This window comes from Glycine max, chromosome 19 (genome assembly GCF_000004515.6).
Source record: "Glycine max cultivar Williams 82 chromosome 19, Glycine_max_v4.0, whole genome shotgun sequence".
NCBI classification, from domain to species: Eukaryota; Viridiplantae; Streptophyta; class Magnoliopsida; order Fabales; family Fabaceae; genus Glycine; species Glycine max.
Window position 1 is genome coordinate 4,214,597 of NC_038255.2, and position 14,498 is coordinate 4,229,094.

General features: G+C 36.7%; 1 protein-coding gene and 1 long non-coding RNA gene across 4 annotated transcripts; both read left to right on the forward strand.

Moving 5' to 3' along the window:
- The first annotated feature begins 822 nt into the window (after window positions 1-822).
- Window positions 823-3,791, forward strand: LOC100812719 (PI-PLC X domain-containing protein At5g67130). 2 transcript variants are annotated; one of them, XM_041012942.1, is made up of 9 exons: window positions 823-1,073; window positions 1,103-1,246; window positions 1,351-1,473; window positions 1,967-2,104; window positions 2,223-2,321; window positions 2,454-2,757; window positions 2,927-3,150; window positions 3,260-3,346; window positions 3,437-3,791. In XM_041012942.1, the coding sequence occupies exons 2-9, from the start codon at window positions 1,160-1,162 to the stop codon at window positions 3,467-3,469; spliced, it is 1,095 nt and encodes a 364-aa protein (XP_040868876.1). In that variant the 5' UTR covers window positions 823-1,073; window positions 1,103-1,159; the 3' UTR covers window positions 3,470-3,791. The 2 variants fall into 2 exon arrangements, with proteins under 2 accessions (XP_040868876.1, XP_040868875.1); XM_041012941.1 differs by having other exon boundaries at window positions 841-856; window positions 992-1,246.
- Window positions 3,792-7,322: 3,531 nt separating this feature from the next.
- Window positions 7,323-14,498, forward strand: LOC100813794 (uncharacterized). 2 transcript variants are annotated; one of them, XR_005890075.1, is made up of 5 exons: window positions 7,323-9,429; window positions 9,516-11,459; window positions 11,574-11,624; window positions 11,765-11,816; window positions 11,911-14,498. It is a non-coding gene; the product is annotated as an uncharacterized lncRNA (long non-coding RNA). The 2 variants fall into 2 exon arrangements; XR_003265786.2 differs by having other exon boundaries at window positions 7,323-11,459.

Here is a 14,498-nt window from a genome sequence, read left to right on the forward strand (position 1 = left end):
GGGTTAGTGTACCACTCAAAAGAAACAAAAAGAAGTTGAAAACACTACTTTAATTAAACTTTCGATATATGCAGTTTCATATTAAATAATAATGATATTTTATTTTGAAATTTAATTTAAACATAAAAGATACACGTCATACATAAAAAACATGCTAATTAAGAAAGTTTAGAATACGCCATCCAAGACGAATATGATAGTTGCATCATTGATTTACTATATAATAATTGAGAACCCAAAACGAATAGACAAGACAACAAGCTTATTTAATTATTATACTCCACAACTTACTATCTTTTATTCAAAAGCGAATCAATTTTGTTTTTGACATGCACATGTAAATTACATATACAACTTTATATTTAATTACAAATGAATTTTATTTTATCAGAAACAAATAAAAAATTCACTTACTTACTGGGATTAAAAAAAGTATTGAAGACCAAAAACAAAATTCTTAATTTATTAGGAACTCAACACAACACAAAAATTTATTACGAAACAAATACAAAAATCATATATTCATTCAGAACAAAAACATCCGTTATAAAATAATCTTTTATCCATCTTTGTTTTGGGCATACATAAACTAGTTAATCTACATTTTTTGTTCTTCTCTCTTAATGTAGTTGTACATTATTAATTATACCAGCATGGACAATGGTTGATGAACCACAATCTTATATTGTCAAAGCCAACACGTATATATAAATGCATCCAACCACCATCATAGTGCACGAAGTGCTGTATGTTTACCAGAATGTCGTATAGTTTATGTCCAGATTATTTAATGAAAATCCAAAACAGCACTTCAATTAAATCGTCGGTGTTGGAAGTAAACCTAGTTCGGCGATAGGTATGAAAAGTTGGAAAGTGGAAACCTTTCACACTCTCGTTAGTCAAGTACAACAATTATTATTTTTTAATTGCTTTCGTTTCCAAATAATTAATGCAGCATAACATAACCATTAACCGCTTTCCCTTTTGGCAGCACTTGAGAATTGAGAACTCCACGAGATCCTTTCTTTTCCTCAGCCAAAACACAAAACCAAAACAGAAACCTTTTGATATAAATTATACTTCTTATTGTGGTTCTCTTCCCTTTCTGTTATTCACTTCCTTTTAGACACCACACTAATCCAGATTAGACATTGTACAAATGGGTTCTCTGTTGTTCTTGCTTTTGGTTATTGTTCTTCCATTGTGTTATTGTGTTGATGCTGCTTGCTCTAATGGAAACTGCAAGGTTTGTAATTTGTATAACCTACCCACCATCTCTGCTTTGAATCATGCCTTTAACTTTTCAGTTTCTTTAACTTTGTATCATATTGTTTTCTAATCTTTGATCAGGTAAATGATGAGTGCTCGTCTAATGGTGATTGTGGAGCCGGTCTCTATTGCTTCTCATGCCCACTTGGATATTTAGGCTCTAGGTGTGTGAGATCTTCCATCACAGATCAATTCAAGCTCACAGTAAGATGCCCATTTTCTCTTTAGTCTTTGTGTATTTTCACAAGAAATTGTCACAGCACACGCATAGATGATAACATACCCAACTCCTTAGCTCAGTTTGGGGTGGTTGCAAGTTTTTGTTTGGAGCGTTTGAGAGTTTTCAGTTTTTGGTTTTCAAATGCAATTTACAAATCTCAAAGTTTTTTAACATACCATTATCAAGTGACAAAATTTAGAGTGGTTGGACACTTGGGGTTGTTCAGATTTTGGTGGGGTAGGCCTGAAACTACTTCCATCATTTTACATTATCTGAATATTGACTGCTTCTTGGGGGAAAATCATGAAATACTTTCAGGGCCTTGTATTTTTTTTTTTTTTTTTAAATTTTGGATACCAAAATCATGAAATATTTTTTTATGCACAATCTATTTTTAGAGAGAGAAAATGAAAAAAAAAGGAAATTTAGGGATGTTTCCTGTTAATCTGTTGTTAATTGGTAGTTTTTTATGACTAGAATAACTCTCTACCATTCAACAAATATGCATTTTTGACAACGCACAATGCGTTTGCCATTGATGGAGAGCCATCACACACAGGAGTGCCTCGAGCTACCATCACTAACCAAGCAGACAGTGTAACAGAGCAGCTCAAAGTATGCCATTCATTATTACTAAGCATAGCTTCTGCTAATTTTTCTGATGTTCTGTTTCTTATAACTTACATGGGATGTTTAAGGTCACTATTTTCTTCCATCAATGTTACATTTGTAGAATGGAGTTAGGGCACTAATGCTAGATACATATGATTTTCGTGGAGACGTGTGGTTATGTCATTCATTTCAAGGCCAGTGCTATGACTTCACAGCTTTTGTATGTAAAAATCATCTTCCTAGTTTATTTTGTTTCTTTTTGGCCCACACTTTCTTAACCTGTTTCTTTACAAACAATAATGACCAACGAGTACCTCTACACAAAGACCCTAACTTTGTAATCAACAAGTAGGAACCCGCTATAGATACACTGAAGGAAATTGAAGCTTTTCTATCAGCCAACCCAGCAGAAATTGTCACACTCATATTGGAAGATTATGTTAAAACACCAAAAGGATTGACGAAAGTCTTCGCCAAAGCTGGTTTGATGAAGTTTTGGTTTCCTGTGACTCGAATGCCAAAAAGAGGAGGAGATTGGCCTCTAGTGAGTGATATGATTGCTAAAAATCAAAGATTACTAGTGTTCACTTCGGTCAGGTCTAAGGAACAAAGTGAAGGCATTGCATACCAGTGGAATTACATGGTTGAAAATCAGTGTAAGGAAACACCAAACATTAAAACTCTTCTATTCTTTATTATGTAATACTCATTGGTTAAATTAAAAGAGAAGCACACTAGAGAAGGTAGAGTGTGAATTACGGTATGCATTTATTCTTTCTTCATTTACTACGTTAATTTTCATTCTGGTGATCTTAAATTCTGCAGATGGGGATGGAGGAAGGAAAGCAGGAAGTTGTCCACACAGAGCAGAATCTTCTCCTCTTGATGACAAGAGCAAGTCCTTAGTGTTGGTAAACTATTTCCGCTCTACGCCATTTAAGCCTATTGCATGTGAAGATAACTCTGGAGGACTCATTGACATGCTACAAACCTGTCATGGTGCTGCTGCCAACAGGTGGGCTAATTATCTTGCTGTTGATTATTACAAGGTAAGACTTTGAGCTTGTTTTCTTTTCTTTTTCCTTCTGACTTTTGTTGCTAAAGCATAAAGATTGGACTCATTCATTCTAAACTTATAATTTGGGGATCATTGCGCAGAGGAGTGAAGGAGGAGGTTCGTTTCAAGCCGTGGACACTCTGAATGGGAAGCTCTTGTGTGGTTGTAATGATGTGCATGCGTGTGTGGTAAAGAATTTTTCACTCTTTCTTTCTGTAAAGACAAAGTTATAGTATATAACTGGCCAGTAATTAAATTTTAATTTTTTCCATTTTCAGCCTGGATCTACTTCACAAGCTTGCTCAGCATAGAAAGCATAGCAACGAGCTTCTTGAAATGTTTCATCCCACGCTTCCTGGTTCTGAATACCATATTTTATGCAGCCACAGGGTTACCAAATGTATTTGATTGACAACTATGAATGCGTTGGTTATAGTTAATAGAACATGTTTAAATTTGTAAGCGAAAATCATAGGAAACCTTCGGTGTTTCAATATGAAGATGCTTCTTTTGGGCAGATTACAACCAAATTAGGTGCTATGTGACTCCCTATAAATTTGTTTAGCAATTTAGAACGAAGCTGCTTTTGTTAGCAGTTCCAAAATTTGTATTTGTGGTCATTACATGGAAAAACTGTTGAGTCGTGTTTTGCATGAAAGCTTTAATACGCTTTTCAAAAAAACAAAAGTAGCAATGTAGCATATAAGCTGATATAAAAAATGTTGAAATTTATGACTTACGAAGTTGTTTTTTAAAAACTGTCTACGACTGCGATTTCAACTGTAACGCCAGTGTTTTTAGTGTTTGCATAACTTTATCACAATCTTGTCACATTTGTTTGTAATTTTCTGCAATATCAATCATGAAAATGAAAACTGCAAGTAACGTGGTACTTGTATACATGCACAGGAGATAAAAGCAACTTGATTTGTACACATTATAATATTATGATTATGAAAATTGACACAAACTGTGAGCTTCTAGCTATTAGTTGGTCTTCAAAACCTTGATTTGTATACATTATAATCATTATGATTATGTATTTCCAGAGCGTTGGATTAATTTGATTCACTCTAGGCGGCTTTGAGTCCATAACCTAGCTTGAAGAAAGTAGTCCAAGACTGCAGCAACCCATCACTGGGTAGTGACGGTATTGTTGTGCAGCTCCGTACTCTTGCAGGTGCAGCGCAAACTCCAGCATTGAAACAACATCGTTCATCGATGGCCTCTGCATTCCCATCCTCTCACAAAAAACTCACCCTAATCTTGGACTTGCACGTAGGCCCAAGCCCAGTTCTGGAAAGCCCAAAGTCAGAAAGCTTGGCCTTGATGGCCACGCTAGTGGAATTGCTGTTGATATAGCCCTTGTACACATGGTCGAATCCCCCAATGTCGACGATGAAGGCCTAATCAAAGTTTCTGGTGGTGGCTTTGATCTTGATGAGGAGAAGCAACGACAGTGGTTGGATGGCTAGGTGGAATTCTGCGTAGTTCCTGAATGGTCATGGAGAACAAGAGTAGATGATTACACCTGGAAGTAGCCCACATGTAACCAAAAATGGAGATCAACACTATGCCAGATACCACCCCAGTGACGACACTAAGTATCATCTTTCTGCTTTCACTGTTGTTCTTTCCCTTTGGTATGTGTTTGTAGCTTTGGCTCTGTGCATTCGCAATAGGTTTCCCTAGATTAGGTTGCTGTATTTTGAAGATCTTGAGGCCGTTCAAGAAGGGTTGTTGTATCTCGTATCATTAGCACTTTCAAAAGGGATTATTTGGAGATGAGAGATTAACCTTTTGCTAAGCATCATTCTTGGGAAGTAAAACAATGTAGTCTTTGTACACAGCGAGACCTTTCTGCTTCTGACTCCATATCATAACATCAGCTTGGTGATCCTCAACCAACTTGTTTCCTATGTAAATGAAGAACATCATCTCACCCATGTCATTTATATTTGGGTCATGTTCACAAAAGTGGAGCCTGACCGTGTAGTAGAAGCTAGAGTCAATCTACTTAAGACTTATGTTCAGAGAGGTGTTTGAGCCCATGTCACGCATTGTTCTGTACAGTTCCTTGGGTGCCACGTAATCTGGATTCAGGATTATGTACATCTTACCATCCATGTCACCCATTAGAATACCCCATAGATTTTGTGTCATTAAATGATCTTCATTGTGACTAGCCCAGGACCTGAACAAACCAGTGTCGTTTCTTGGCGAGATTTTTTGCCCTCCTACATTGATTCTATACTTTGTCTCCAGGGCAGAGCCAGCGTAGATCAAAGACGTGTAATGTAGATTGGTTGGAATGAAAAGTATCTCAATTCCATTGATGAAAGCATAGGAGTTTGGTTGAGACGGGATATGATGAAGCTGAGGTCCAGCCTCTCACTAATGATTGCCACATATTCTCTGAAAATGGTTTCTATGTTTTCTGCATCAGCGGTTAGAGAGGCATTGAAACAGTAGATGAGTGTAATTTCATTGAATTGAACCATGAAGGATGTGTTGATACGGGGAAAGGATGGGTCGTAAGAAGTAGGGTGGAAGAACATGCAAAGAAACTTGGGACCAGTAGTGACGAGGAAGGAGTAGTTGAGCTGGGAACGGGACAAGCATTTTAGTTCCTTGGACCGGTTAGTCCTTCATACTCATGCCCAAAATAATCTCCTATTGCATTGTGTCACTAACATTTTAGTCTTTTTCAAAGGGGCTAATAATAAATGAATTTTTTTTATTAATGAACAAACACAAAATTTGTTAATTTATCAAGAATTAAAAAAAAGTGTCAATGACCAAAAGCAAAACTTTTGTTTAATCAGGGAGCAAAATGGAATTTTTTTAAGCTTAAATATGTTTTTGGTCCCTAATATATGCCCGTTTTTGGCATCTGGTCCCTAATAATTTTTTCCTTCAAATCAAGTCCCTAATATTTTTAAAGTTTTGTCTAAGGTCTCTGTCGTTAGTCGGGATCCATTATCTGCTTGCGTGATCATTAACCGAACATGTAGGCATGTGACGTGTGGTGTCACATGTACTCGTTGCCTGAGTGGAATTACATGTAGGAAAAAGTTTTTTTTTTAATTAAAAATGACACCGTTTCTGCAAGCTACTTCTTCCTCTTTTCTACAACTTCTCCACGCCCCACTACCACCATTGAACAACGACCTACACCACTAAACCTCGAATTGTGACACCAGCACATCACCACGGCGTGAACACAGTGCACGAACACCACCATCGTGCCCTCGTTCACGTGCGTGAACACGGTGTTGCAACTCGCAACCACCATCTCCATCCTTCTTCAGATCTGGTTCACCATCACCACACCATTGCCTCCTTCGTCCCTAGAGATCACCATAGCCTCCAACATCACAATGCCCACCCAGATCAATCCCACCACCAAATCATCTAGTTTTCACTCATTCTCCGTGTTCGCGAAAAAAGTCATAACCCACCTCTGCAACTCAAGAACACACCTTCACCCGAGTCACATCCCCAAGTTTGCTCGCTCTGACTCAGATCCCATTCTCAGGAAGCAGAGATCCATCATAGAGAACCACTCTTCTACTGCCAACAAGTGCCCTTCCCTCGGCTTCTCCTGACATAACTTTGATGCCGCCAGAGATCGAAGTGGATGGAAGGATATATGGGGATGATGAAGAGATTTTTGCCAACAAAACCTCTCGTAGTGGAAGACGACATCGTATTGGTGGTGGTGGAATGACGAAACGGAAGATTGAAGAAATTCCAGACCTTAGGTTCGGAGTGAGGCTTGGGGTCAGCTACGAACATGATCTCTCTCTCTCTCTCTCTCCTGTTTGGGAAACAACAACGTCTTTTGGTGTTTCTTTTTTATTTTATTTGTGAAAGTGGTGTTGCAGACACGGATATGATGGGGGATTATGAACTGCAATGGAGAAAAGAGTTTCAAGTCCACGCGTTTTTGGTTCTTCCTACGTGTAATCCCAATCAGCCAATGAGTACATGTGGTAGCACATGTCGCATGCCAATGTGTTTGGTTAACAACCACGTAAGTAAATAACGGATTCCGACTAACGGTAGAGACCTCAAACAAAACTTTTAAAATATTAGGGACCTGATTCGAAGGAAAAATTTATTAGGGACCAAATGCCAAAAACAGGTGACCAAAAACATATTTAAGCCTTTTTTTATTAGGGAACAAACAAAAAATTTGGGTATTTATTAGGAATCACAAACATATTTTAATTTGGTTATCTAGTTGCAACCACATCTGTCTAAGATAAAATGTAACTTTGACGAGGCTTCAAAAGGTAATCTAGGCCTTGCTTCTAATGGAGGCATATTTCAAAACTCAAATGGAGGTTTTTATTGTGGATTCGTAGTTCCTCTTGGCATTTCCTCCTCTTTGCTGGCCGAGCTTCTTGCAGCTGTTACTGCCATTGAGTTTGCACATGCTAAAGGGTGGAGGAACCTCTGGCTGTAATATGACTCATCTGCTATCCTTGAAGCCTTTGAATGTTCAGAAGTCGTTCCTTGTTGGAATTTCTTAAACAGGTGAAATAATTGTGTTCATCTAACGACTAACATGAATTTTAGAATCTCACATTTATGAAGAAGGTAACTCTAGTGCAGACAAGCTTGCTAACTTTGGTGTGTTTTACCCCTCTTTTTGTTGGAGGAATTTGCCTCCCCCTTTCATTTTGAATGATGTTGATAGAGATAGCTCCAAATTTCCTTTTTACAGGTTTAAATGATTGTGGTTTCATCCGCCTTCCATGGATTCGGTTTGGCTCCCCATGGTTTTGTGTCTTGTTTTCTTTGATATATCTCATGATTGGGGTTTTTTTTAGTTGTTTAGGGGTATTAGTGCCAACCTAGTTGGGATAGTTCCACTTCCTAGCTATTGCTTCTCATATTTATTAAAAAAAATACAACTTAAGTTATTATACCATCAAAGGAAAAATATAATTATAAGAAGAAATCTTGGACTCTTATATAAGTGTGTGTGCACGCGCTACGACTGACTAATGAGAGACCAGGAAAAATTTGGTTTTTCAACATAAAGCTAGAAACACTTTTTCCCAAATGGGCAATGAAAACAAAACTAGCTTTCGACATGTGTATCAATGTATGTATGTTTGAACACAGCTAGGAAAATGATACAAAGCTTTAATTCTATTTTTGGCATTAGCACCATTTTCTTAGCCAACCTTGTTTTCTTAACAAATTAGAGTAGGTCGAGTGGTAGGAGAAGGATGGAACTTATGAGCCTGAGATGACTACTATTGATTGTGGTCAAAGTGATTTGTTCCACGATGAGCAAAGTTTGCAATGATAGGAGCAGATACAATATTCAGTTCATCATGATGAATATAGATCTCAAAATCGACAAGTTTGTCAAACAACTTGTCAAACTGGAGAGGTGAGTCCCTAGTATAAATAAAGGTGCTGAATTCATGAATGGTTGGTAGGAATTGAGGGAGAAAAAGAAAAATAATAATGCTGATTGTTCGTGTATTCTTGGAGATTTTAATAGTGTAAGGGTACCTAGTAAGAGGGTGGGCATTGGGGGTGAGGATGGTGGAGGTGAAAGGGAGGAATTCAATAATTTCATTCAAGAGATGGGAGTGGAAGATATTCCAATCACTACTAAAAAATGCTCTTTTATGATGCATATTCTAAAACGGTTAATGTCACATGGTGGCAATTTTGTAATTAAGGAAAATGATTTTTTTTTATGGCACACATTCTAAGATGGTTTTACGGAATCGTTTTAGAATGTACGATGGTGTAATTAGAAGGAACAAAAACGACGATCGTTTTATGTGTAAAAGCGTCGTTGTTTTTTTTCCTGTAATCACATAATTGCCACTGTGTGTCATTTGAAATCCCTAGCCTCCTTTGAAATTCCTTTCATTTTTCCCTCCACTCTCTCGCACTTCCTCTCTGACTCTTCAATTTAGCCACTAGCTCACTTCCATGGCTTGAGGTTAGTACAACACACTGTGTGGTTTCATACGCATGATTGTACTTTAGCATAGAAGAAGACCTTTCACCACTGTTATTCAACATTCGAAGACATAAACTCACGCACTAATCACTACTACACAAATCACACATACATAGTTGCAAGAGAAAGAGAGCGAGATTCTGATGGCGACTCTGGATTTCGACGTGCCTATGGTTCCCGCCGGTGAGCCCTCGAGTAGCGCCGATCCTTCTTCCAAGAAGCCCAAGCACTTCAAGATCAAGAAGTGAAACGCCGTCGCTCTCTGGGGTTGGGGTATTTACTTTTTTCTCCCTCCTTAAACCCTAATTTTTCCGATTCTTTTTTTTTTTAAATTCACTTTTTCATTGTTTTTTTTGCAGACATCATTGTCGATAACTGTGCTATCTACCGGAACCACATCATGGATCTCTGTAAGAAATTTTACTTTTTCCAATTGAAAATAGTTCTTTGATTTGAAGCGTTTCGTTCTGCTTCTTGAAAATTCTAGTTCACTTATTTTAGGCATCGAGTGCCAAGCCAACCAGGCTAGCGCCACTAGCGAGAAATGCATTGTGGCATGGGGTATGATCCAAGCCTCTCTTGTTTCTAATTCGATTTTATGTAAAATAGCTTTTAGAATCCTTTATGCTTATCTGTCTTCTTATTAGGGTTGAAGAAGATAAATATAAGGTGTTGGAATATTATAATTTTAATTTAAATATATATAGAATTTATAGTTAAAATATTTTTTTAGTTAGAGTGCTTCAGTCTCAGTTGCAAGGTAATGTGTTTGGAGTTGTTGTTCGTAATTAGAGGTTAACTTGTTAGTTCAATGCTCAAAGTGTGTTAATCATGAATATTTTGTAAATTAACTATACTTCCCTTACATGCTTTATTATTTGATTCAAAACCATTGTTTGAACACATTAAGTTATAATCTTAAAGGAACACAACTTTTTTATCCTCCGATTCTTCCTGGTGCTGTTTATGTATCTTATGTTGTGTAAGGTTGTTATTGGGCTATGGTGGCTGCTATTTTCTCCTTGATCTTGTTGAGTGAGGAAAATGGTGTGATTCATTCTTAAGGTTAGGTTTGGATGTAGTTGCTGGTCTGAGTTAATCTTTTAATATTTCTTTGTTTAATATTATCTAGGACACTGATTTTTCCTCCTTTGTTGTATTTTCCCCTTTTTTATATCTTTTTTCATTTCTTCAACTAAATCAAATTCAATATCTTATGCATACTGTAGCACTACACTCTACACTTAGTGTTTTCTTTCTATTTGGCTCCTTAACCTTGTGGCCACTGCCTCTGCTTCACTCACATTGATGTGGCTTTTCAGGTTACACTACTAAAAAAAGGCTTTTTACGACACCTAATTTACGACGGTTGTACAAGGAACCACTTTAGAAAGTGGTGCAGTGGTATTTTTGTAATTATTGTATAACAAATCGCATTTTACTACGCACATTCTAAGGCGGTTATTGAAAACCACCTTAGAATGTTATGCGTTATAAAATTTATGCCACTTTTTAGTAAAAAACCGTCGTAATTGTAAAATTGTAAAATAAAAAAAGCAAAACCGCGCACTGTTGCTTACCTAGCGCCACACTCCAGTCCTCCCCTCCAAACCCTCCCCGCCACACACAAAACCTAAAGCGTAGATTACTCACTCGGCAAAAGAGAAGCGTGGATGGTTAATTTGGACGGTGGGTGCTTCATCGATGGTAGTGACCTGTGCGTATTGTGTCATACCATGGATCCTCCAAGGAAGAAGAAAAAAGGACGATACGACATTGCAGAGGAGGCTCGTAACAAGGAACACCCGGTTCCAATAGGCCACGATGTCGCTGTCTTGGATCTGAAAACGCCATAAGATCTGGAACGCATGCTCCTCCTTCTGACTCACCTGGAATGCGAACTGCACGTTCACGGACTACGCCAGCTCGGCGAGTCTCAGCCCGATCTCACAGAGATTGTCGCAGTTTTCCATCGAGGAAGTCCCACGCCGGTGAGCCTCAGCAGTGGCGGTTTGTCGGGACGGAGTGCCAGTGCCTGTATCAGCACTGGCCACTAGAGCCCTTGCACGAGGTTGAAGTCGATGACATGGACGCAATCGTAGCCGTTGAAGGCCTCTAAGATTGTTTGGTTCACGGTGAAGTGTGCGAACTTCAAGTAAGGACACGCTTCGTGGTAGTTGTGGTAGAGAATGTCGTTCTCGTAGGTGGATGATGACGTTGGAAGCGTGTTCGAGATGCGGCGGCATAAGGCATCGAACCACTAGCGAGTTCTTCTTCTTCGCAAAATTCATATGCGAACAAGGGTTTGATCTCTCTTTCTCTCTCTCTCTCTCTCTTTCTTACTTGTTTATTTAATTTTGTGTAATTTTACGAGGTTGAATTTGAGTTGATGTGCATTTTTTGTGTGTTTTGTGCAGAGGTAGGAATTCACGCTCCTGCATTCTCGGACCGTTAGGATTCCAATTGTGGTTTGTGAATTTCTTCTGTGTTGTTTGAATTTGTAATCGGTGATGAACCCGTTTGTTTAGGGTTTGGCATGATTTTAGGTTTGTGTTTGATAACTCAGTTTTTGTGTGATGCTAATTCTCTTACTTATGTGCTTGGGCAGCCTAAATATATCTTGTATTCTGCGAAGAAGAAGCTGAGAGAGGTTGAAGATGGTATGAGCATATTTTGGTTCTTTACGTGTCCTCATTGTTAGTTTTCTTTAGGAGAATATGTGGATCAAAAAAACCTTTTTATTTTGATTGGCAGGGAGGAGATGATTTTGATTAGAATGCTGATGATGAGCTTGAAATTGAGAACTATAACTCTTCATCTTCATGTTTAACCCTTCCTAATGGGGATGTTGGAGAGGTAAACTTTTAGACACTTTATTCTTTTTCTTTGTGTTCTGAGTGGTTGAATATTAAGAATTCAGAGGATATATAACAAGAAAGTTTAAGATAATGCAAATACTTTGTCTTTGACAAGAAAGTTTAAGAATTCAGAGGATATATAACAAGAAAGTCAAGCTCATATTTAAACGCCAAACTCACTCAGTATTTTTCTGAGATAGGAAAAGATAAAAATAGGCTTAATATATTTTTTCCTGATCACAAACTTTATTGGTGAATTAAGAATGCTCTACCCGATTTGCCTTCCTTTTCCTCTGCTATTCAAATTAAGGTCAATCTTCTTTTTCTCATATTGGTGCTAATAGATCATTAAATTCATGATCATGACTGATAGTTTTTTCCTCTTATACGGTTAAAAATTTGACATACTAAAACCTTTGTTTATACCTATCTAGTTTCTGTTATAAACTTATTCATTTCCCTCTGGAAATCCTTGTTTCATTCTTTTGTATTACAAAATCAATGTTGTTTATGGTGGTGACGATGATGATATATAAATAGTCAATTAAACTTAACCTATCTATAATTAGTTTATTATGTTTAATAAGCTGTAATGTAATACATTTATATTTAACCTTTCTTCTCATCTTTAAGTTTAGGTTGTTTGGTTATCACAGTTAAAAAGATGAAAAAGCAATGACAGCTTTAGAAGAATGACAGAAAAGGAATCTAGTCGATGACATTAATAACTCTTTCTCTATGAAAACTAATTTAAGCGGCCACACTATTGATGCTCTATCACATGAAAAAGCAAGTGAACTTGTTCTTAAAAAGGTACAGGATCGGTTTTAGAAATGTGAAGCATATTATTTTAGTCTCACTACTGTTTCACTGTCTATGCTGTGTTTATGACTTCATATATGTAGTCACCTTCTTTATAATCTTTCATGTACAGCCAAATAAGACAAGTTCTACTCTTGAAGGTGAGAAAAATCATATGTTTGATTGATGTACCTTCCTTCAGATAACATCTACTATTAAATTTTTGGTTTCCTAAACGTCCATAACTTTGTCCAGTCAACATTCAATGCATTAACTATGGACAAAGTTAAAGGTATGAATCCTTCAATTCTCTTACTTTGCTTCAAACTCACAGTACTGAAATACTATTATTATCAGCTTTACTATGCCTGAAATGAATATACTTCTTTCTCATAACAAAAAAAAAGATAGACAGGATTCATCATGCCTTTTCAGAAACTGTTTTTCCTTCGCCACCCTTCAAAAGGGTGCTACTTAATAAGGATGAACCTCTCATAGATTCATGTAAGCTCCAAAAAATTTGAACTGTTATTTTGGGGTGTCTATAAATGAATGAGAACAGGATTGATTCATGTGTAGGACGGATTCAACAAAGCTATGGTCTAAAAGGTGATTCTATAAATGAATGAGAACATGATTGATTCATGTGTAGGACGGATTCAACAAAGCTATGGTCTAAATGGTGATTGGAACAGAGAAGGTCTGAGTCTATGGATAATATTGACTTTGCTTTGTTACAATCCTACTTGAATAGTCAAATCAGAGTGATTCCTTTTCCCAATGAGGTAACAGGTAAAAGCCCAATTTTTTTGTGAGTTTTCTCTTTCTATATATATCAGTGGAATTCTCACACAGAAGTTATGTACGACTTCTTATACACTTTTTTTTTTTTTTTTACCAAGATTGCTATTTGTCTTTACAATGATTTTTTGGAACTAAAATTTATCCCTCTCTCTACTATTTTATTTGTGACCATGGATAGTTATGTTTCATCCTTGTTTTGGTTGGTATGTTAAGACACATTTGATCCTTTTTTTACCTATTTTATTGGAAATATGGTTGGGTGTATATCTTATAATTGTTTTCTTGGACCGGAGTAGGATTTTATTTTCTGGGTAAGAATGTATGTTATGCCATAGCCTAAGCCATTGGTTTGTTAATCAATTTGATAACTTGATATATTTTAGCTCCAATTTCTTTAGGATACTCAAGTTGTGTAGATGCAACATCTATGATGGATGGTACTGGAATAATGCTGGAAATAGCGATCACCCAACTTTTTCATGCATCAAGTTTGGCATATTTTTTCATCTTGTAACTAGTAAATATTCAATATTATCATGTCTTATTTACTGTAACTAGTAAAAATTCCTCAACAATTATCTATGTCTTATTTATTATCATTTCACTTGAATAAATTAATATTATTCAATATTTTATTTTATCGAAACAAAATTTATTTTTTCTTTTATTTTACATTTATATTGTATGTCTCTGTGTTCCCCCGTAAGGATACTAATACTAGTTACTCATAAAACTTGTAAAGTTGTAATACTTCGTCTTTTGATAAAACTTGGTTTATAAAAAAAGAAAAAGAAAGTTTGTTTTAATTTATAAAAGTGTAAATCTTTTAGTGGCAGCCAATATTGACTTTTGATCCTTGTGGCTATTATTTGTGCAGTT